The 23,444-nt window shown below is 41.1% G+C and overlaps 1 protein-coding gene across 3 annotated transcripts in view; it reads left to right on the top strand.

The window, feature by feature from the left end:
* PIKFYVE (phosphoinositide kinase, FYVE-type zinc finger containing) overlaps positions 1-23,444 on the top strand; it is a 63,373-nt gene that overhangs the window by 19,908 nt on the left and 20,021 nt on the right. For 2 of the 3 annotated variants that reach the window (XM_018071807.2, XM_018071808.2), the window contains exons 8-22: positions 137-294; positions 1,095-1,206; positions 2,775-2,922; positions 3,411-3,578; positions 8,783-8,845; positions 10,460-10,589; positions 10,925-11,105; positions 12,459-12,533; positions 13,055-13,162; positions 14,571-14,711; positions 15,375-15,501; positions 18,047-19,233; positions 20,590-20,690; positions 21,845-21,916; positions 22,693-22,864. In XM_018071807.2, coding sequence (XP_017927296.2) covers positions 137-294; positions 1,095-1,206; positions 2,775-2,922; positions 3,411-3,578; positions 8,783-8,845; positions 10,460-10,589; positions 10,925-11,105; positions 12,459-12,533; positions 13,055-13,162; positions 14,571-14,711; positions 15,375-15,501; positions 18,047-19,233; positions 20,590-20,690; positions 21,845-21,916; positions 22,693-22,864 — 2,943 coding nt within the window. The remainder of the gene's footprint in view (positions 1-136; positions 295-1,094; positions 1,207-2,774; positions 2,923-3,410; positions 3,579-8,782; positions 8,846-10,459; positions 10,590-10,924; positions 11,106-12,458; positions 12,534-13,054; positions 13,163-14,570; positions 14,712-15,374; positions 15,502-18,046; positions 19,234-20,589; positions 20,691-21,844; positions 21,917-22,692; positions 22,865-23,444) is intronic. The other variant, XM_018071809.2, reaches the window with a different exon arrangement.

The raw sequence follows: 23,444 nt of genomic DNA on the forward strand, positions 1-23,444 counted from the left end.
GTGCAGAATGGCTTAGATTCTGTGCCTATTTGTGGAGGGCTTTTGATCTAGAAGCTGATCCGAAGGCCCAGGTTGATGCCTTTGAAACCAATGCTAAGATTAGACTCATAAGTAACTTGCACATCTCCCTTTCCAGGACTCAGTCCAGCTGAAAGATCTGTGGAAGAAAATCTGCCATCATAACAGTGGGATGGAGTTTCAAGACCATCGCTACTGGTTGCGGACACATCCCAACTGCATTGTGGGAAAAGAGCTGGTCAACTGGCTCATCAGAAATGGGCACATAAGCACAAGGTAAACTTGATGCTTTAGTACAGGAGGTGTCTTCTGTCTGTGTGAGAGCAGGTTGTGAGTTTGAGCTGGTACAGGGTACCTTAGACTGCAGAGACAGACTCCTTTGCAGGGAGATGAGAAAGAAAATTAAAATCTCTTCTTTACTGCCTACTGGAGTAGGCAGCATTCTGACTCCATAGGGCCCAAAACAACAGGGGACAGGAGGCTGTCTTGTTTGGAAACCAGTATGGGAGATAGCTTGTGGGACAACTATCACTCACTTTGAGAACAGTGAGTGTATTACAAAGATTGTCCAAAATGTTCACTGGTACTCCAAAGAGCAAGTCTGCCTTTGGGATCAGAGATCACTAATAGTGTTTGATAGCTAAATTTTTGGTGAAGCTGGCAGACTCTTAACCGTATAAGTGAATATAAAGAATCTGGTGTATTTAACTGTGTGAGAACAGCATAAAAGTGAAATGGTTCTTAAGTGTAGAGCAACAGCCCTCCCTCAGAGATGCTCAGTATACATAACTCAAGTTAACAATACTAGAGGAGCACAAACAAAGTGTCCTAATCATCTGTTGGACACCTCAGCTGAGTTCAGAGTACTGGTAGTCTCTTTATCTGGCTCCATGCTTGAACTAGTACACTGTGCTGCCTCACTATAATATTTTAAATAATGTCTGTTTAAACATGGCAATGGGATACTGAAGAGTCAAAGACTGCATTGCAAATGACTCTTTCTTTTAGTAGTGGGCTTGTACCATAAATCATATGGAACTAGACTTAGAAAACCATTTCTATTTTTATACTTCCAGGGTCCAAGCCATTGCAATAGGACAGGCCTTGGTTGATGGCCGCTGGCTAGAATGTGTCAGTCATCATGATCAGCTCTTCAGAGATGAATATGCTCTCTACAGACCATTACAGGTAAAAGGAGTAGGAAAGCTGAAAGCTATGCTTCTTGCTGAGTTTGGCTGCTGACTAGGATCTTTTCCAATCCTGTTCTCAACAGCTATGCTATGTTTTCTAAATCAGCTCTCCTGTACAGAAAAGGTCCAGACCTTTTTCCTTAGTGGGTTGAAGCCTGAGGAAGTTTCATTTTCCCAGAAAGCTTTGGGGCTGTCCTCTGTAGAGGATGAGTTGTTACATGTAGTGCTGTCTAAAGTGAAGGAAAGGGTCTTCAGTCTAGGCCAGTGCCTCTCATGATGGACATCTTCCATAGAGGCTTTGAGATGGTACAGTCTATGCTTGTGGCAGTTGTGCTGTCATGAATCTAGAATCTGTGTGTGTTGGATCTTCATATATAATGTATTAGTGACCTTCATATGAACTCTAGTGATGGCAGTAATAAGGAATTCAGTACCTTAGCCACATGATGCAAGTTTGGGATGGGGTGTTTGTTCATGCCTCCCAAACAGGACTAGTTACCTGAGGAGGAGGGAGGGAACTAGTGACCAGGGATGCTATCCTACTGTGTTTCATTGCAATCAAACTTGCTGAAGGTAAGAGCAGTCACTGGCCTGAGTGATTGTACTGGGTTTTTTGGCTTGAACAAGATATCGCTGAAAGCATTCTGTTGAGATTCTTTCATGTTCTGCAGCTTCTTACAATGAAGAATGTCTCAGCTCTTGGATGCAGTCATATGGTCTTCCATTGGGATTATTCTGGCCTTCATCTGGCATCCCAGCTAGTCAACTGCGCTGTCTCAGTTTGCTAGTAAAAGCTTGCCCCTAACTAGCAAGTGCTTCCCTGTCTGTAACTATTTGTAAGGGGCTAATGTTATTATATGTTTAAAGCCAGTTCTTGTTCTTGTCAGCTGAAAACACTGTCTGATTTCCTTTCTCCTGGACAAGAGTTAGGAGAAACAGTGTTGTTGACTAAGTTGATGCTGCACTCACTGAACCCAAGGGATGATAGTGAGGACTTCCTCTTGAGATGCCTGGAGGCATCAGGATGGCTGATGGAAATTACTTACATACTCCCAGGTCCTCTGGCACTCTCACCAGGCTTGGCTTTGACACAGTAGCCCCAGCTAGAGCCTGACTTGTGACTGAAACTCTTAGGGCTACTTTGGTATTACTGGAATTGCTCCAGTAACTTAGAATTAGACTCCCTTAAAAGCTGCATGTGTTGGTTTCTGGGCAGAGGATGTGGCTGTCACCCACCTTGGCTAGGGATAGCAGGCATTCAAAACTGCTTAGCGGTGACAGAAAATGTGCAGTAGAATGAACTTGTTATTTAGTGCTGCTTAGTCACAACTTCTGTAGAAGCGGGGACTAGGCAGAAACTAAGTATGTGGGAAGTGTAAAGAAATAGTTGTTTCCTGTCATAGAGTGTTCCTACTTCATACCAAGGGGGATGACTCTATGACTAACTCTCAGCCCACTGAGAGTATCCTCTGATTTTTAACATGTCTGACCTGCATTTGTAGCAGGCTGCTGAATATTTCAGCAGAGCTACACTTTAACAGCTTTTTTCCCTTCCTTATATTCTAGAGCACTGAGTTCTCGGAAACCCCATCTCCAGACAGTGACTCTGTGAACTCTGTAGAGGGTCACTCTGAGCCATCCTGGTTCAAAGACATCAAGTTTGATGACAGTGACACAGAGCAGATTGCTGATGAAGGAGAAGATAACTTAGCCAGTGAGTTTCACCTGAATCTTGTTCTCCCTCTGCCTTCTCCCCTGTTGTCCCCAGTCCCGCAGGACTTAGTAGTTTAACTGTCTTGCTTTATGTGTTTGTGTTTCTCTGTGTGCGCATGGGGCTGTAAGGATCTCAGCAAACTACAACCTGGCTAGTCTTCCTGATTCTTACAATGGATACAGTATTTTGTGTTTAGTGGAACTGGTAAAGCTTCATACTTCTAATGAAGGAGAAGCATGTAAATTGCTGCCTTCTGTTTCTCAGGCAGACTTCTTGATTTGGGCCCTACAGTAGTGCAGTAAAGAATGTCCAAAATGCCAGCATGCCCACATGAAGATAAGATTAGAACTATGAAAATACTGTATTCCTGTAGTATTGCACACTGGTCTTTATGTATTAAAGGCAATTTCTCTCCTCTCTGGTACCCTCATAACACCCATTTGAACCCTTCTCCTCCCTGTATCTTCCCCCTTACCCGACACTAAAAGACTCCGCCAGCCCTAGCAAGCGCACTTCAGTCAGCAGCTTCCAGTCCGCAATGGACAGTGATTCGGCCGCCTCCATCAGCCTGAACGTGGAGCTGGACAACGTGAACTTCCATATCAAGAAGCACTCCAAGTACCCACATGTGCCCCCTCACCCTGCCGACCAAAAAGGTACGAGGTAGTCACCAGCTGGAGTTGCACATGATGGAGAGCTGGGCCCTAGTATTACTGACCTGTTTGGACACTGCTTACATAGCTGTCTTACAGAGGGGAAAATACAATATTTAACTGGCACTTGCTTGCAGTTTTGATATGTTCACCTCTGAGGACACTTAGTAGACCCGTTGAAACACCTTCTCTGCAGAGTGTGTAACTTCCCCTGTGACTTTCTCTTTGCAGTTGAAATAAAGTCTCTTGCCCATACATAATAGGGCAGATCACGTATATATTCTGGCTAACTGGGGTGGAAAAATAATCCACACATAAAACAGTTTGATAGGTGTCTCTACAGTTTGAGATGGAACTGAAAAAAGCAAGCAAAGAATAAAGCTCCAAACAACAAAAGAACAAAATTAACTTGGAAGAGTTCTGTGCTGACTTATAATTGCACCTTAATAAGCTTACATTTTACAGAATTGTCTTACTGATGAGCAGTAAGACCTAACTTAATCCATATACATAATATTTGTTTAAGAGATCATCCACTTAAATGAAGTAGGAAGAAATCAAATACTTGGTCTTGAAGACTTCTTTTGAAAGGCTTTTCCCCTAAATAAGTGCTAAATTGAAAGACTCTGTAGGCAAAATCCTTATTGAAAAAATAATGTGTCTGCCTGTTGATAATTGCATTCTTTAAACAGGACAAGGGCTGTCTGAAACCAGGGCTTACCACTGGCTTGGGTCTAGTATATTCTAGTTGCTTTACATGCTGGGTAGCAATTGATGTCTTTGTGCTGCTTCCTTACCTAGGGTTACATCAGCTTTGTAGATTTCTGTCTTTGGCTGCTTCTAAGGAGTTTCTTATTTTTAATAATTGTCTCACCCCACCCCTTCAGTATTTCCAGCTTTAAAAGATGATCCAGCGTTAAATAATTTGTACTCCTAATTAATTCATTCTTCTATAAAGTCTTAACAGATCTTTTGGGTTGTTCTGGATCAGAATGGAAGACCTGCCTTACACTTGCATACAGATTATGTATTCTGAAACTGAAATGGTCACTGAAGAGAGTGAGGGAGGAGAAGTGGTCACAGCTGACTTTCAGAGTATGTTAGACATGGGGGACAGAATGAGGCAAATTAGAGGGGGCATTTATTGATGCCTATTGTGATCACCTTATGTTATTTGCTAAAAATATATCTAGAAGGAAGAAAATCTAACTGCTTTCCTCGCTGCCCCCCTTCTCCCCCCAAAGAGAGAAGCAGAACAGGTTCAGAAGTTTGAGTTGATGTCAGATGACTTAGCGGGGATGGATTGTCAGCACTACTGATGCCAGCTTGTTATTGGTTCCTTTCAACCTGTTTCCACCTCATGCCCTATTCAAATGAAAAGCTAATGCATCTACAGGGAAGGAAACTGTGGAGAGGGTTAATATATCAATGAATTCCTTTTAGGAAGGAGGGATGCTGGATTAAGTGAACCTGAAACAGGCTCAGGTGTGCTGCAGTATCTTATGAATTTACAGCTGTAGCAGGTTTATCTTTATCAGTGTGTGATGGCAGTAAAGTAGGCAGTACTCAGTTTAGGTCTGGCAAGTGTTAGAGGACTTGTAGGGTATTAATCCTGGTTTCAGACATATCTCAGTCTTTATCTCTGTATACAAAAAGCAGTACGTGATGAAGGGGAAACGTAAGAGAGCCTTTCTCTCTCAGAAACTGTTGACCAAATCAGGGCTGCTCATAGCCAGAACTGAAGCTCTTGTGAGAAAGATTTGGATGATGGAGAGCTCAGAGAAGATCAGCAGAAAAGGCAAGTGGTGAGGCAACTAAAAGGAGAAAGACTTCTGCTTTTGAATTGTGTGTTGGCAGCACTCTGCTAGATTTGGTGAATCTCTGCTGGTGTTTGTTATCTGTTCCTGAAACGTGGTCTCTTAACCAGGTTATTCTGTAGGAATATAATTTGTTAGTAGGAAACTGGTAACAATTGCTTCTGAGAGAATGGATTTCCCTGGAGGGGATAATATCAGTAATATTCCCAGAACTGGGATAGGGTGGAGTTGTCATGGAAATGCACTGTGAAGAGGTAGATATTATCCTACAGTTTTTTGAAAAATCTATATCCTCTGCAAATATAGAGGACTTAGTGTACTTTTTTTTTTTTTTGGTAATAATTCCTGGCATGGTAATCTCTAGAGAAAAGACTTAACGAGGGAGCAACAAGTTTAAATGAATGACAATATATTGAACAGCAAGAAACACTTCCTGGCAATAGGCAGACTGAAACTTTGTTGGTACTTAAGTGGGACAAAACCTTACAGTGCATTCTGTAGTGCATACAGTAGTGAAATACATGACTTCTAAAACTTTGTTCTGGAAATACTAAAGCGAGAGACTTTATATAAAAAAATTAATATTAAGACTTTCACCTTTTTTTTATGATTATCCTGGCTATATTGAACGAAAGATGCCATCTAGGATATTAGAGTATCACAATGGTTAGACAGCCAAAACTGGATAGTTAAACATCTATGTAAATGGCCTGTGGTTATTTTAAGAACAGAGTGCTGTAGTTACTCAGTGACATGGTGTGTTTGCCACTGTCAGGGCCAGTAACTACCCTGTAGCTGTTATGGACACATATATTTGGCTTGATTGTGTTGGCATTGTCTCTTGTCCTTAGACTGGGTGACAGTGACTTGATTTTTTTTTTTAAATAATGAAATGAAACTGAAGATCACACCGTCCTTTTGAGACTTGTAATTTCCTCACAACTGTGTAAATTGCAGTCACTGGGGCGAGGACAGACAATAGAGAACATCAAGTGCTAGAAGTGCAGGTCATCTTTGATGTAAGAGGTTAGTGGGTTTCTTCGAATGATTAAGGGATATGCAATGTCCAACAGTCACAGAGTTCAGCTGCTTTGAAGCAAAGGCGGGTGATGTATCCACCAGCTGTGTTTTAAAACACAGTGGTTTGTATATAGTCTAATGGCAGAACTTATTGTGGTGTTATAGGCTGACTAATGTTTGGTGTGTTTCCTTGAAATTTGAGTGACTCCAAGTTAGCTGAGTATAGTGACTCATTTATAGTATCATCTGCCTAAAGACAAAAGTACTTTATAGTATGTATCAGAAGGGAAAACAAAGTAAGATTGTTTTCTGCATTTAAACTGGGGTAAGAGATTAGGTGAGAAATTTTAAATGTGGGGTTTAGTTGCTGTTTTTAAAGAGATACACTTAACAATATGAGAAACTTCGTGTTCTAAATGTCTTTTCAGCCAGATATCCTTGACCCTGGTAGCAGGTATTTTGGGTGGTTTGTTTTTGATGCCTGCATCTAGTTAGGAGGGGGAAAGAGAACTTGAGTAACCATATACAGTTCCTTATCACCATTGCTTGCCAAGTCTTAGTATGCTGTTGCCAGGAGCCCTTTTAGTTCTTCTTTTGAGAACGTGCCTAAGTTTTCAGGCTACAAAATTTGCTACAGGAACATCCCCCATCCCCCTTCCCCATTTTATGGAGCATGATGCAAGTAGGGATGATGTGAGGTAAGAAATGTGCATGTTAGCCACTCTAACCATCTCAAAACTCACACCTACAAGTGTGTTATCTGTCCGGTCTAAGCAGAGGTGTGGTATCTCATCTTGTCAGAACTTCCCTGGGGCCCAATCAGAAGTAGTTATAGGAGCTGAAGCGGCATTGGAGAGAGTAGTAGAATGGCTTGGGTTGGATGGGACCTTAAAGATCACCTAGTAATCTAAAATCTAAATTGTTAGAAATCTGGAAGTGTTCCTGGTTTGGAGGTACAACCTCTCTCTTTGTCCAGAGCATAACTAAGGTTAGGTTTCAGCTGGGGATAACTCCTGCTTTGGCTGTGCCAGCCAGGGATATGTGCCAGACCTAACTGGAGCGTGTTTACAGTAAGAGCTGCCACCCTGAGGCTGTTGCAAGGAGGAGAGGGATGGAGGTCCTACTATATATATACTCCTGTATAGGTAGAGCATGACATGACTTTAGGTAGTCAGTGGGGCTGTGGGTGAATGAATGCTGAGAGTGAGACAGCTTTTGTTAAGCTGTAGCTTATTGCAGTGCTGAACTCTTAAACTAAGCAAGAGATTGAAGGATTCTGCAAATAACCAGCAAGCTGCAAGGGAGGCTTGTAACTTCTCTTTGGTACATTGATCTTCTATCAAGTATCTATTTGCAAACAAGCTCAGACTTTTTTAAAATGGTGGCATGTAAGGGGCCTCCTGAGTGCTGCTCCTCAGAGCCTTGTGATTGCTTCTGTCTTGTCAGCTTTCTGTTGCTTTCTGTTGGTGGCTGAAAGCAGCCTGTTTGCATTCTGTTTGTGGCAGTAGGTCTGGACCTGACGGAAAGGTGATAAAGGGTTAACTTTGAACTCCAGGTGATCATGCTATATAAGCAATTGGGCTACTGCTCTTTTTTCCCCCACTGTAGAATCCCTTTTCATATAAGTGAGGAACCAACTAAAGGCACATCAAGATAACGGCCTCTGGAGAAAGAAAGCATTTTGTAGCCAGTTGTCATGAAAAATCAAGATCTAGCAAACTAAACAAGATTAATAGGTGGAGCTTCATCCTATTTCCCAAAAATAAAGGGATATATCTCTTGCTCTGCTTTGTTGCTGGGAGTCCACCTCTGTCAGCACAGATTCCTCAAAACACTTTGAACTGTTCTAGATCTTAGACTTTTAGCTCTTGAAAGGCAGACTGTCTTTTGTTTCTTTTCCTGTATAAGATGAATCTTGTGTCTGGTCTCTCCTTCAGTTTGAAATGGTTCAGTGGAGTGGGAGACCAAAATGGTTTCTGTATTTTTAGACCAGAGTGAGGAGGCTGTTCCCATGGTGTCTGCTCACATTTTAACTCATTTGTGTTCAGGTCTAGAAAAGGACAGTCTAGGAAAAGCGGACTCAACTCCTAGTTCAGTCTTTGCTTGTGTCTACTTTGTTTGTTTTGTTTCTTCACATTAATAAGTACTATTTTCTTGTCATTTAGAATTTTTTGATAAAACAAGAATGAGAGGAAATTCTTATCTTAACCACTCATCAAGCTGTTGCTAAGTTGGTGACTAAAGTCTTGGATGAGTAATGCTGCTGCTTCTGGTGTGGGCGTGTACATTGCAATTATATGGACACACCAGTGTAACCTGTCTCTTTTTTTTCTTTGTCTCCGCCTATCTCCCTCTTCTCTCTTCTTTCAGAATACTTGAATCCTGAAAACGGAGGGCAGCAGATGTTCTCTATAAGTGATGCTTTTATAAAAGGTAAGGAAAAACTTCAAATCTTGCAAATGTGCATTTTTTTAATATAATGATGTAAACTCTTTAATACTCCTTTAATAGTGCATTGACCCTTTTGAAATATATACTTGACAGTAAATCTGAACTTATCTGTGGCAAAACTCACGTGTAAATTGTGTTCTGACTTTTGAATGCACTTTAAAGCTTAAATTTCTTTTGCTTCTCTGATTTCTTCATTTAAAAGGACTCAAAGAAAAGCTCTTACTTTTTTAAGAATAAGTGTAAGTGGCAAGTCTGTTCACAATTTCTCCACCAAGAAACTTATATAACCAATTTTTAATTTTCTGTGCAAGCAAATGAAGATGTGATATGATTAATTGCACTGCTTCTACAGAATGGTTTAAAGCTTCATCGCTTAAATCTTTCTGTGTTTCCTGTCATCACCACCATCACCACTATTACTTCTGAAATGGAAGGCCATTACATTCAGTTGTGAGTTTTAAAACCCTTGTGCCTTCCAATATCATGGCCAGATGCACCTGTGGCTTTTTTTTCTTCCAGTTAATGCTATTGATTTTGGTGAGCTTGTAAGAGGAGGAAGTAAGGGGGAAATAAGGAGAAAACACCATTTCAGTCTGTGCTGCCTGAAAAATGAAGCCTTTGATTAAACTGATGCTTAGTTTTTAACTGAGCTTTTGCAGGAGAAAGGGAGAAATCAATGTAACTTCTGTTAATCTTCTACACAGCTAATTTTGTGTGTGGAGCATCTGGAATAAGTTAATCGTTGTTAAGAGTCTTTCTTTTTTTCAATATCCCTTCTTAGATTACTGTTGTCTAAGGATTTTGCTTAAAACTCTGAGGAGTTTTAAGCTTGAACTCTGAAGGCTTACATACTTGCTTGATGAAAATTTATACACTACTAGCGTAAAAGACTTAAAATATAGTCAGATGTTATAAGAATGTGGAAGTTTATAACTTCCCTTTATAATATCATAATACCTGTGAGGGAAATAACCTAGTAACTCTTTCAAAGCACAGAGAACTGTGCTGAAATAACCTTTAATTTTGGTAATGCAAAACAGAGAGCCGTTCCAAGGAGTTACTACACAATATAGTGATTGAAAGTGACAGGCCTTCTCAAACCGAGGACTATCTTATACTGTTGAAACATACTTTCTGCTTCCAAAATGACTGTAGTATGTGCTGACATTTAGGATTTTAAAAGCTGTATTCAGTGGATGCAGACTTCATTTGCATACTGTTAATTGTAGCAGATCGTATACCTGTGTGTATGATTGTTAGGTGGAGGCAGATGAGAAGATGTGCTGAAATGTTTCAAAAAGCTTGTGCCGCTTTTTTGGCAGAAGGTCTTTGAGAATTCAGTAGAACAGTGCTGTTCCAGAAGAGAAAACTGTCTGCTGTTTGCTGGCAGTACAACAATTTTGGTAGCTCACTTTTCCATTGTACACTTACCACTCTTATACTGTTTGCAGCATCATGTTGCTACCTTAAACTCAGTGTTTCAAGAGGCTTAGACTTATGTCATAGTAAATTCTTTCCTTTTCAACATAGCCTTTCAGAAAGACACAGGTATTCAGCTGTGACCTTCTGTTAACAGGATTTGTTTGTCTCTTGCAGAGTCATTATTCAACAGAAGGGTGGAGGAGAAATCCAAAGAACTCTTTTTCACGCCCCTAGGCTGGCACCACAGCAATCTGGATCTGCTGAGAGAAGAAAATGGGGAGAAACAAGCCATGGAAAGACTGCTGTAAGAAACGTAGAAAAAGGAATTTGCGTATCTTGAGTGAAAATTCCTGAAGCCCCTCTATTCCATCAGCATCTACAGTGGACAATACAAGGAACTAATTTGCTTTAAGAAAACAGCTTTTTTACAGTATATTTTGAATGAGGTTTTTCCCCTGTGATTTTTATATACTGAAGTACCAGGCCAGAGTTGACTGTAGAACATTCTAGGCAGCTGTTCTTTCAGAGGACTTCCTGTATTGTAAATGTTAAGAAATTTGCTTTTGAAATATGACTTCAACTAGTCGCTGCACTGTATTTTTTTTCAGGAGAAATCACTTTATTTTGCCTTTTTTGCAGGTCTGCTAATCACAACCACATGATGGCACTGCTTCAGCAGCTGCTATACAATGAGTCCCTGTCACTGTCCTGGAGGGATATCATTGTACCTGTGGTCTGCCAGGTAGTTCAAACAGTACGGCCTGATGTCAAGAACAGAGATGATGACATGGATATCCGCCAGTTTGTCCACATCAAAAAAGTAAGTTTGAAGCAGTGGATGTAGGGAAATAAAAGAGTGCAGCTGTTGGCAGCACCCCTTGTTTGAAGAGAATAGTCCCCTTCCCCTGCCCCCAGCATATTCACTGGTGTGTAATTGTCCAACATGGCCTTTTGATAGGGTGGGGTTCTAGAAAAAGTTGCACAGAGGGAACTTTGCATGCTGTACAAGGGGCTTTAATACCCTGGAGCTGACCTCTTCTTTCAGGCTGTAGGCTTCAGAAGGTGGCAAAGAGTAGCACTTTTGTAGTGACTTGCTTCATTTTTTTGGTTCCTGCTTGTTTTGTGCTTGAATTTGGAGATGTACCAAATGCTGGATAAGTAGCTTGCAGAACTCAGTGTAGCAGTCTGTTGCCCTATAACTATCCATTATGGAGGATTCAGCTCCTCCCATGCCAAGTACAATGACTTTCTTCAAGAGGAAAGCTTAATTGTTATGGAATGGTGCATCCAGTTCTGCCAGATGGCCCAGCGTTGACATTGTTGAACTGTAAGGCTGGAGTTCTGGCATGCAAAGTTTATTCTGAGAGTCTGATGTGAAACTAACATTGAAGGAGCTAGTGTGACTGATGATTGAAGATTTGGGCTTATTTTTCTTTGACCAAATTCACTGCAGCAGGACTCTTTTGCTTGAAAGCTATGTAAGATATGAGGAGAACCTTATAATTCTGGTGGTGGCTCTGTGGCATCTCTTCAGGCAGCATCACTAGTTCCTGCTTCTCCTGAAACTCCAGTTCAAAGAGCAGTTGTTCAGAGCTGAAAACTCTTCATAGCTGTCTGCTGTTTTCACATGCTTGTATTACAGTGTCAAATGTTCTCTAAAACATATTATTCAGAAACCTGTTTCATGTCATTTATTACTCCTGTGATTGCCTGTGACTGTAGGCACACCAGTCAACTGTTTGATGTATTCAAATAGTAGGTAGAGGTTTGTTTGGTTTTCTCTCTTCTCTTTTTTTTTTTCTCCCTTTCCTTACAATTTATTTTTTGTTAATAGAAATGGCATGTGCAAAGATATATGCTCCCCATGGCCTATCGAAGTTAGGTTCCCTTATCATGCTCCGGAGTATACCTGGTTTAACAAATAAACATCTCTTGGGAGGGGTGTAAAAATCCTAGAACTTAGTACTTGTTTTCATGTTGTCCTTAGTTTGTTAGGCTTTAAAGGAAAAGAGTTGTGTGTCCAGCATGACTGTATCTGATCTTTCATCTGATAACTGAGGGTGTAGCTGAAGCCTGCACGTCACCTACAACACGTGTTTTCTATATTAGGTTTACTGCACTAGAAGATGTGGGAGTGTATGATGGTTCTGAAAATGTTCTTTGTTTTTTTTAGATCCCTGGTGGAAAGAAATTTGACTCCATGGTGGTGAACGGGTTTGTTTGCACTAAGAATGTTGCACACAAAAAGGTAATGCAGCTTGATTAATCAAGTGCTTACAGTAATGCATGCTGTGGAAACAAGTGTGCTGAGGCTTGATTTTTGTGTTGTGAAGCTTCTCTCACCACTCAGGAGGTTTGCAAACTTTCTCTGGTTTGAGACCCCAGACAAGACTGGCTCTTAGAGCATTTCTTTTCCAAGCTGGTTTTTTTTTTCTAGCCCAGAGATTCTAGGGGAGAAACTTTCCTCATACATGCATAGGAAAACAGCCTTTCCATCCCTACCATTACATAAGGCATCTAATGACTACCTCAGCAGTGGCTGAAAACATCTAGCATTGCCTGCTTACTGAACAGTGGCTGTGAATTTCCAACAACTGGATGTAACAACTTCATAAGGAGGAAGAATATATAGTTGGGTCTGCAGGGTGGGGATAGCTGAGACACTTTTAAGGGAGGGTGAGGACTAGTCGTGGGAAGTCTGTCTCTTGTGTGCTTTTTCCTCTCCTCTCCATGTGTTTGTATTTTTAACTATTTTTGTGTCTTTCTTAGATGAACTCTTGCTTAAAAAATCCCAAAATTCTTCTGCTGAAGTGCTCCATTGAGTATCTCTATCGAGAAGAAACAAAGTTTACCTGTATAGAGCCTATAGTACTTCAGGTGAGAATATACTTTTGTTTTTGGTTAAAAAGCAAAAAAAATCATGATCAGTGCATTTTTTTCAGCACGTAAGGTGGAGCAGAGTGAGTGAGATTGAACAGAAAATAGAAAACTTTCCTCTTTTAGTAAGCTAGCCGAGATAACTGCTGCAGTAAATACCATACAAACTTGTAGTCTTGTATTGAGGGTTTTTGTCTTCAAATTATATGTGCTGAGAGCATATGTGTGTGAGGTTTTGATCCTCACAATGCAGCATTTTACAAGACTTATTTTGTTTTTAATGATACCTTCTGAGCCTCCTTTTACAGTGTTAGAGCTAGATGAGATTTAGGTGTGTGAAGAAATATTTGAAAAGTTCGTGTAGGTTAGGGTTAGGTCACACCCATGTTATTTCTTGTCAGGCTTGAAAAAAATGGAACAAAAACCAACCTAATGGAGTGATGAACTAGAAAATGTCACTTTGGAACAGGTGCCCTGCCCCAGTGAGCAGGGACGTGCCTCAAATATGCAAACACTGAAATATATAGACATTTTATTTAACACACTCCATTCTTGTCTGAAAATTGGTCCTCAGGTGTTTGCCAGCATACCTATAACAAGGGTATTTAGTGTTTAGAGTTTTTGTTCTGAGGCGCTGCCAAAGTGCTTTTGTGGTATCTTTATATATTGCACAGAACTTTTAAAACCTGTCTAATGTGAGCTGCAGTAACACAATTGAGAATACCTAGCTTGGGAAGCTGTGTCCTCCCTCTAGCAGTGTAGACCTTTAGTTCTGATGCATTGCAGCCTGATTTCTATTTCTGTGTGTAGTAATGTAAGTTTGTGTGGGAGTAGTGAGATGAAGCCACAAGATGGGCATGGATAGCATTGGGATGGGACTCCAGGAGCAGTGTACAGATTTAGGGACTGAGGATGTGTGTACAGACTTGTAGAGGCATAGACCACTATCATCCTTTTCATGAATGTAAGTATCTCTGAGTGCCAGCACTCAGCATTAGCATGTATCAGAAGGTGGAGGACATAATACTGCAAAGTGCTTTGGTTTATGATGCTCTAGTTCTAGCACCTTTTGAACGTGAAACTTTTTTTATGTGTGAGGATGTAAGGTGCATATATATATGTTTGGATTCTGTTGCAAGTCCCTCACTTCACACTGTCATTGGACTATATTCTCATGTGCAATTCGTGCTTATAACAAATTATTGATAAACGGGGTGTTGTGCTGTGGGAGCATGGAACTGTGCACAACGGGCAACTGATGGTGCTTTCTGGATAACCATTTTCCCTGTTGTATGGAAAAGGCCAGTATGTAAGTTAAGGGGAAAGTAATATTAAGCATTAAAGCGTTTTGTTTTTTTTTCTGATGGGTTTGCAGTAGTTAACTGCCATAATTTGGTCCTGTCTGCAGGAAAGGGAGTTCTTGAAGAACTACGTGCAGCGGATAGTTGATGTCAGGCCTAATTTGGTCCTTGTTGAGAAGACTGTGTCCCGAATTGCCCAGGACATGCTCTTGGAGCATGGTATCACTCTGGTCATCAATGTCAAGCCGGTGAGCATTCCCAGTCAGAGTTAGACTGGGCCTTGTAATAGATCTCTAATGTCTTTTTGTAGCAAACTCTCTGAAGAAAGCAGAGTTGTATTATTTTCTCCTCTAACCTAATCTAGGCACTTTATTAGTAGTACTTCTCTTCCAAGAAGGCAAGACAGGCAAACCTAGAGAGCAGCTTTTCCTCAGCTCTTCGTAGCTACTCTGCTGTGTCCTTGTTTGATAGGACCTTATACCCTGGTTCATTTCTAGTTAACTTTGACACGTGTTTGTAGCAAATCACGCCTGGGTCCTTAGTGACTGTGAGAGAGCCTCTGTCCCTGTGAGGCAGGGTATAGACAGCCATACAGAGAGTAACTGTGGGAGTTGGCTGAGCTCCTGGCATAGAGATTCTGACTGCACTGCACCTCCTGGAAGTACATGGATCTATTCAAACAGAAGAGTTTGAGGAAGGGCACAATCTTACCACTCACCAGAAATATTTATCCAACTGTCTTTCTAAGATTCTTGTATGTTGTATATGCATGTTTGTGAGATTGGGTTTAACTCAGAATTTGCATCTCTGTGAGAGATTTTCTGGATCACATTGGTGGTTTTTGGTTTATTTTTTAAGATTAGGAGTCCTCTTTGCATTGTAGATTCTTATTGTTCTTTCTGTTTTTATAGCAAGTGTTAGACCGGGTAAGTCGAATGACACAGGGAGACTTAGTGATGTCAATGGATCAACTGTTGACCAAACCACGTTTGGGAACCTGTCATAAATTTTATATGCAAGTTTTTCAGTTGCCTAATGGTGAGTAAAACTTGATGTGTCTTAGCGTATGTGTGTGAAAGGATAAATGCTTTGCTCCTTTTAAATAGCTCTAAACTATTGGGTTCCTTGTGTGATTGAGTATTATCCTACTCATTTTTCATCTGTTACCTCTTGGAACTACAGTGAACAGGCTGTGTACAAATAGAATGATCTTACTAAGAGGAAACAAGATTTTTGTATAGATTGTATAGATTATCTATATTATATATAGATATAGATTTTAATCAGACTAATTTCTTTCTCCCTGTTGTGGTTTGAGCTCCCCAAAAATCCAATTTCCAAACTTCCCCACAGTTTGCTTGAGTGTGAGAGGATTTTCAGACATAACAGAACTGCTAGCATGAGAAAATTATATCAAAATTTATTACTAACACAATAAATACTATAATACATTTATATACGACAATTCTAACTATCTCTCCTATGGTAAAGCAAAACAGATCAAATCCCTCCTTTCCCTCCAATAAAAGTTCAGAAGGAAAGAAGAAAAGGTCTTTTCCACTTTCAGGGCAGCAGTGTCTCTCCTCTTCAAGGCAGCAGTTGTAGCTAGATTTGTCATAGCTGGAAAATCTCTCTCTCTCTCTCTCTCTCCATTACAACACAGGGTTTTTTTCTTACCCCTCTCGGCCCTTCAGCTCCAACCGAAGGTCTCTCCTGTGGGCTGCAAAGCAGGAACAAAACTCACCTTACCACGGTCATATCATGGGGTGCAAGGCATCCCATGAAAGTCCCTTCCTCGAGGGGTGAAGTTCCCTCGAGTCAGAATGGTTTAGGGCTCTCAGTTCAGTTTTTTGCCCCAAGCATTCTAACAGAGCTCCTTTGCTCCGTCTCAGCTGCCAACATGGCAGGGGGAAGGCGGAAGGCCACTTCTCCCGCATTCCGTCGTGGTCCAGCTCACAGGACATCTCTGAGTTCTCAGCTCTTCTCTCTTTCTCTAGCTGCATTTCAGGACTCCCTAAAAGCTTGGAAGCCCACCCCTCCTCTTCAGGAGGTGTGTGGGTTTTGGGAAGGTAATCCAGTCTTACCCAAAACAGTCTCTGCTGAGTTTTCTCTGCTCTGTTGCCAGCTCTCCCTCCTTGCAGGACATCTCTGCATCTCTCAGCCTGGCTATGTGCCATGTTGCTGGTTGCTGGCTATTTTCTTGGCTTTCAGCCACAACTCTCCACTCAGCACTGCCTCTGCTGCTGCTTTTCTGTCTTCTGCTGCCCACTCACAGTGGAGAAACTCCCCCAGCCTTTGGCCATGGCACCCAATCCAGTTTTATCGCTGTTCCAGGTTTCTGCAGCCCCAACTGGGGGCCTTGGCCCCCCAGTGGGGCTCACTGGCCCCCACTCAAACACTTGGCATCTCAAACCATGGCTACCCCTCTTCCAACTACGTCATCTAGTCTCCTTTTCTGGTCTGTTGTAATATGGTAATTTCACAGGGGCAAATTGTAGCTTCTGATTGGCCCTACACCAGGAACACACCCCCCAGGGTTAACCACTTTCCAACTCCAGGGGAACCCCCTTTTTAACCCTGGACACTCAAACTGTTTTTTCTCTTCCCATGATGCTGTAGTTTGTCTGTTCCAACCTCCTGTTCAAAACAGGAAGGAAAAATGCAGCATCAGATTTCTAAGGCTTTTGTAAGCCAACTGTTGAAAATATTGCAGAATGAAGATTTCGTAGCCTGTCTGGGCAGTATCCTCACTGTAAAGAATTTTTCTGCACTGAAATAGAGAATCACAGAACAGCCTGTGTTGGGAGGGACTTCAAAAGATTATCTGGTCCAACCTTAATGTACCCAATCAAAACTTGCCTTGGTGCAATTTGTGCACGTTGCCCCTTGTCCAGTCATTGTGCATCTTTGAGAAATGAAGTTCCTTTTTCTCTGTAACCCCTCAAGGCAGTGGAAGTCTGCCAAGGAAGAAGGAAGAAATGCTGCTTGACAGGTTAGCAGTGGTGTTGGCACACATAAATGCTGTAGATGCATATCTTTGTGGAGGTGCAGTCTTTGTGTCTCTTCATAGAATCATAGAAAGGTTTGGGTTGAAAGGGACCTTAAAAATAATTTCATTTTAACCCCTCTGCCATGGACAGGTACAACTTCCACTAGACCAAGTTGCTCCAAGCTCCATCCAATCTGTCCTTGAACACTTCCCTTTCCAGTTCACTGTTGCTCCTTCCAGCCTTTAAATTGCCCTCAAAATGTCATAGGCTTTTTGTCTTGTAAAGATGAGCAAGTGTGCCTGGGATGATAGTGGTTCTTTTGCTTCACTGCTGCAGGGTCTCCAGTGATCTTAGAATATGCTATTTAGGCCAGCGTGTTCCATATGACCTTCACTTAGACTTTTTTACAAAACAGGAGAAGTTTTTATGGGAAATGCTTGTTTGCTTGCAAAAATAAGTTAGTACAGTAACCTCAGTTTTTGTAGCTACTGATGTTACTTGCTCTTAGTCTCTGTTACAATCTCTTCAAGTGTGTGAGATACCTAAGAGCAGGTAAACTGTATCTTAACTCCTATGTCTTGCTTTTCTACTAGATCAGACAAAACCCCTGATGTTCTTTGAAGGGTGTCCTCAGCACCTGGGTTGTACTATCAAGTTGTGTGGTGCTGCAGAGTACGAGCTGGCTCGTGTGAAGGAGATCCTGATCTTCATGGTCTGTGTGGCTTATCATTCCCAGCTGGAAATCTCATTTCTTATGGATGAGTTTGCCATGCCCCCTACTCTCACCAAAAACGCCTCCTTTCACTCCCTTATTGAGGAGCCAGGAGATGAAAATGAACAACAGAACCTCTTCAATGGTGAGGATTTCAGCACAGCAGTCAAAGACATTGAACTGTCCTCTGAAAAGTTGCCTGTAATCTCTGAGTCAGTGTCCTCTGATGAGGTCAGCTTGCTTGAACCAAGAGGTTTATTTGAGAGAGGTGACCAAGAGAACAATCAACTGGAAACAGTGTCCTCAAAACAGCAAGAGCATCACAAAGTGGAGTCACCATTTGCAGTCTTCAACTCTGTACCTCTTGCAATACCTGAAACATCCCTGCTGCCCCTCCATGGCATGGACCAGCACTTGGTCACTCTGGATAGCCAGGCATTAGAGCCTCTTCAACAGACAGATGATTTGCAGGAGTCCAAGAGTCAGATGAGAGTCTTCAGAGACCCTCTCCAGGATGATACTGGTTTATATGTCGCGGAAGAGGTCACTTCATCTGAGGATCGTCTCAAGACTTACTCTGCAGCATTTAAACAGGAGTTGAAAGATGTCATTCTCTGTATTTCTCCAGTACTGACATTTCGTGAACCTTTTCTTTTGACTGAAAAAGGCATGAGATGTCCTGCCCGGGAATACTTTCCTGAGCAAGTTTATTGGTCTCCTCTCCTCAATAAGGAATACAAGGAGTTGGAGAGCAGAAGGAAGAGGCAATTATTGCGAGATCTCTCTGGACTGCAAGGAAGGAATGGAAGTATCCAAGCCAAGGCTATCCAAATCTTACCTTCTCACGAGTTGGTTAATACTAGAATAGCAGAACATCTACGTGACAGCCAGAGCTTAGCCAGAATGCTGGCTGACTATCGGGCCAGAGGAGGGAGGATACTGCAGAAAAGCACAGATCCCTTTGCCCAAACTAAGGATGTGTCTAGTGTCCCTACTGGAAAAACTGGGTGCAGAATTGAAGAGGAGGAGAAGGGACTGGCTCAGAGTGAATCCTCATGGTCTCATAAGGTAAGATTGAGGTATGCTGCTGAAAACCCAAGTTACATCAGTTTCTCATGGTATATAGAAGGTGTAGTGTCTCATATTAAACCAGAGGGTTGGTTTTTTTGGATCTTTTTCTTTTTGTTTGGTTGTGGGGGTTTTTGTTTTGTGTTCTTGACTGGGACATAACTGGATTTTAGATTGAAGTGCTTTGCAATCATTCAGAACAAGAGACTGCAAAATTTCTGAGAAATGCACAAAGTCAACCCAGAATCAGTGTATTACACTGCCTGTTTGACTTGACTGTACCTAAATGATTTCTGAAAATGAGTCCATGAAGAGGGAGCAAATGTTAAGAAGTTTCTTAAACTGAGCTTTCTTGCTCCTTGTCTTTAATGATTTGTACAAGTGTGAGATTTTCATTTTCAGAGGGCCTAATGTCATGGAAACATCAGTAGGTTGTAATTACATTAAAGTAATTGATTGATTGTAAAAGTTTGGGTGATCTGAAGAAAAGTGAGAATCTCATAATGGGGGGGGAGGAATGTTCTTTGAAATTTCAAAGCATGGGAGTATGTGTTTGTAATCAATATTTAAAGTTTTGGTAAACTACCATGAAAGTAACTGACTTGTATCTGAGGAAAAGGACCTTGGTGTTTTATTGAATTATAAAAAAATCTGTGAATAAGAGTAGCAGAACTGATCTGTTGTAGTAGCCAAACATTTTGGTCCTGGAGCCAATTGACCCCCATATTCATGAGCAAAAGTCACTTTTTAATTGGCACTTAAATGTAGATCTGTGTAGCTTCACAGGCCATAAACTGTAAGACTAGCCCTTGCTCTAGATCAGACTGGTTGATGCTGTTTTAAATGTATTCAATGATCAAAGAAAAGTATTTGGTGACTTCATAGTTCTGTAGGGTGTGGAAGGGAAAACAGCTCCATCCCAGCAGCAGCACAGTAAATCTCTTGACAGAGAACAGAAAACTGGAATCGTCCTATAGCCTGAATGAGTAATTGAGGTATAATGTATTGGCAGAGTTTGAATCCAAGGTGTCGTAAACCATACAGTGATTTGGAGACTTTGGATGTTTGTCATGGAGCTTTTGTTGTTTTCTGTTCCTCTTGGCTTCATTTCCACAGAAACACATGCATGTGCTCTGGTTTCATTATGCATATTAGTTATGTTGTTCTAAAAATGACACTTAGCAATTATACATAGTACAAGTTTACCTGAAGCTTGGAGATAATGCCAAGTTGATCTGTACAAAAGGAGCAAGCAGAGTCTTTAAATAAAACTACTAGAATAGAATTTTGTCAACAGAAGTTGTGTGTGAATGGAGGTGTCTGTAACCAGTGAATGAGTTGATTTCTCTCTATTAGGTGGATTGCCTGAGTCCGGTAAACCATCAGAGGCTCTGTGTTCTCTTCAGTAGCTCTTCTGCTCAGTCCAGCAATGCTCCAAGTGCCTGTGTTAGCCCCTGGTATGAAAACTACTCCTCTACAGTTTATACTGTTGCTATCCCTTTTTTTCTGAAGTCAAGGTCAGTGCCTACCTCATAGCAGTATTTCTTTGAGGATTCCTTGGTAGGCTGTACCCATCCTGTAACAGGAACTTTTGCCAAAAGGATTTTGCTTTGCCTGGTCAGGTGACTCCTCAGCAGTATTGCATGGCCTCTGTAATCCCGAGGCATGAGTGAGAAAGCCCAGCCTGAAATCAAGTGCTTTAGTTGGTCTTTCACTGCAGGGTAGTGCCTGTGTGTGTAGGGCAGAGACTGCATGCAGTCTTGTGGGGAAGAGTCTCAGTGTAAATGAACACACAACAATGTCCCAGAATGAACCTTGTGAGAATCTATGAGTACTTATAGATTGTATTATCCAAGACTGGCATTTGAATATATTACTATCTTTCTCGTATTATAGTCATCAGTATTAAGAGCTTTATTTCCATCCTAGGGAGCTGTAATTTGTTAATCGTATGCAACTTATGACACATTTTTATCTCTACTAAACAGGACGGGTCTTGGTGTTTAATCATTTAGATCAGGGGAAAGTAAAGAGAAAGCCCTCTTACAGGGAAAGGTCTAGAGTTCCTTTAAAAACTTAGAAATGAGCCAGAGAAGATGGTTATAAGTTCACCAAACAGCAACAATAAGAGGATGTAAATTAGTGATGTTAGAGGTATCTGAATTGTGACACTTTACGCTGATACACATTTTTAATGGCTTGGTCACCTCAGGCTCTGAGGAAACAAAAGTTGCTATTAAATATTCTAGAAGAATAAGGGTTTCCTAATTTTTTTTCATATTCTGGGTGTACCCTTTTTGTAGCTATTTAAGTGTTAGTGTTTGAAGCTTCAAGCTATCTAGACTTCTGTGCCTAGGTGTTTTTGAACATGATCTTCAAAAGTGCAGTTGGCTTGTATTAGACTTTTAAATGTCAAGTTTAAAGTTGTTCTAGTAGGACTCTGATCTCATTATTAGCAAACCTGACAGCAGAGATCTAGGAAAAAAGTCTTATAAGGTATACAGAGCTGTAAACAAGCCAGCAGTGCATTTAGATCTGTGCACCTAAAGGCCATTGCATACCTAACAGGGGCAATATTGAGTCTCTAAAGCTGTTTTTTTCTCTGCTTTAGGATTGTGACCATGGAGTTCTATGGGAAAAATGACCTAACTCTAGGGATTTTTCTGGAGCGCTATTGTTTCAGGTGAGGAGGAGCTTATTCTAAATGTTATTCTAAACAAAACAATAGCTTTTGATAGCTCTGTGAAGTTGACCTGCCACCCTCTATCACTTAGGAGAATAACATGCAAGTCTACAGAGCTGGTTGTGTCCTAGTAAAGCTTACCACTTAAGTCTGTTGTTCCCTTTGCTTTACTATCATGCTATAGTGAAACAGGGACTGGATTTAAGAATTCATTTAGTCATGCTCACTCCTTAAAAGCAAATACATCCATTACTTTCCTACTTTGGCCCTGTTTAATTTCCTTTATGAGCAAGTGGAACAGATTATGAAACAAGATTTCTAAGTTCATGAAGACAAATGTGTTCACTTAGCACTTTTTTGTAGCAATTAGGGCTCTAAGCACCTAGTTAAGGGTCTGAACGTGCCACATCTTTGTCCTCAGTAGCATGTGCTTTGGTACACTGCCAAAGTGGTCTTTTAATTTAGTGCCAAGCACTTCCATAGGTGCTTTGATCTTTATTTTGTGGATTATATGTAATATGCCTTTGGAAAGTGATTCACTGCTTTTGGGACCTATACAGCCATTGCTGGCAATGGAACTTCCTTACATGCTTCATTTCTAAATGAGTACAGTTCACTTGGCAGAATTAGCCTTCACTAAAAGTTTAGGAAACTTTTTTTACAGTGAAGGTAAATAATAGCATGATATTAAAAAGCTTGTTAGTTAGATCTGTTGAATCAGTTCTTCAGCAGTGCCTAGTTATGATAATTCATAAGTGTTTCTATTTCTCTGTAAGGCCTTCCTACCAATGCCCCAGCATGTTCTGTGAAACACCAATGGTGCACCACATCCGTCGCTTTGTTCACGGGCAAGGCTGTGTGCAAATTGTGTTAAAGGAGCTGGACTCCCCAGTCCCTGGGTACCAGCACACCATTCTTACTTACTCCTGGTGCAGACTGTGCAAACAGGTAAGGATGTGGGCTTAAGAATCATTGCTATTCCAGTTTAGTATTCTTGTGACTGGCTTTGTATGAAAAGGCAGCATTTTTGAGAAGGTGCTCATCTCTGGAGCTATGGCTAAACCAGCAGAAAACCTGTTGATGGTACAGATATTCTCATCTTACCTACAAATTCCTCTGGTAGAAATGGGGCTCTTGAGAGTGAAGCATCTTGTGTGAGGCAGTCTGGTTAGAAAGTGTCAAAACTGGCTCTGAGAGGATAGATTTAAATGGAAAAAATGGAGTTGCCCCTTAAGAGATGAAGAGTATGGTCCCTTCCTTGCAGTGAATCAGTATGAGCATCAAAAGAATGTATGTGTGGGGAAGGGCAGACTCCAAGAGCTAGTGGGTTAGTAACTGGCTAAAGCCACCTGGCGTTCTTTGACTTGCTATGGACTGAACAGCCTGTATTGCATCACCATGACGTCTAGAATTCCTTTAGCCGTCATTAGGAAGTAACATTTTCATTAGAGGAATGCTAAATTGCTTTAAAGAAAGCCCACAAGATAGTAAGATTGTGTATTATCTGAAACTTCTTCTGTAATTTAGC

Source organism: Manacus vitellinus, unplaced genomic scaffold (genome assembly GCF_001715985.3).
Source record: "Manacus vitellinus isolate BGI_N305 unplaced genomic scaffold, ASM171598v3 scaffold_20_pilon, whole genome shotgun sequence".
NCBI classification, from domain to species: domain Eukaryota; kingdom Metazoa; phylum Chordata; class Aves; order Passeriformes; family Pipridae; genus Manacus; species Manacus vitellinus.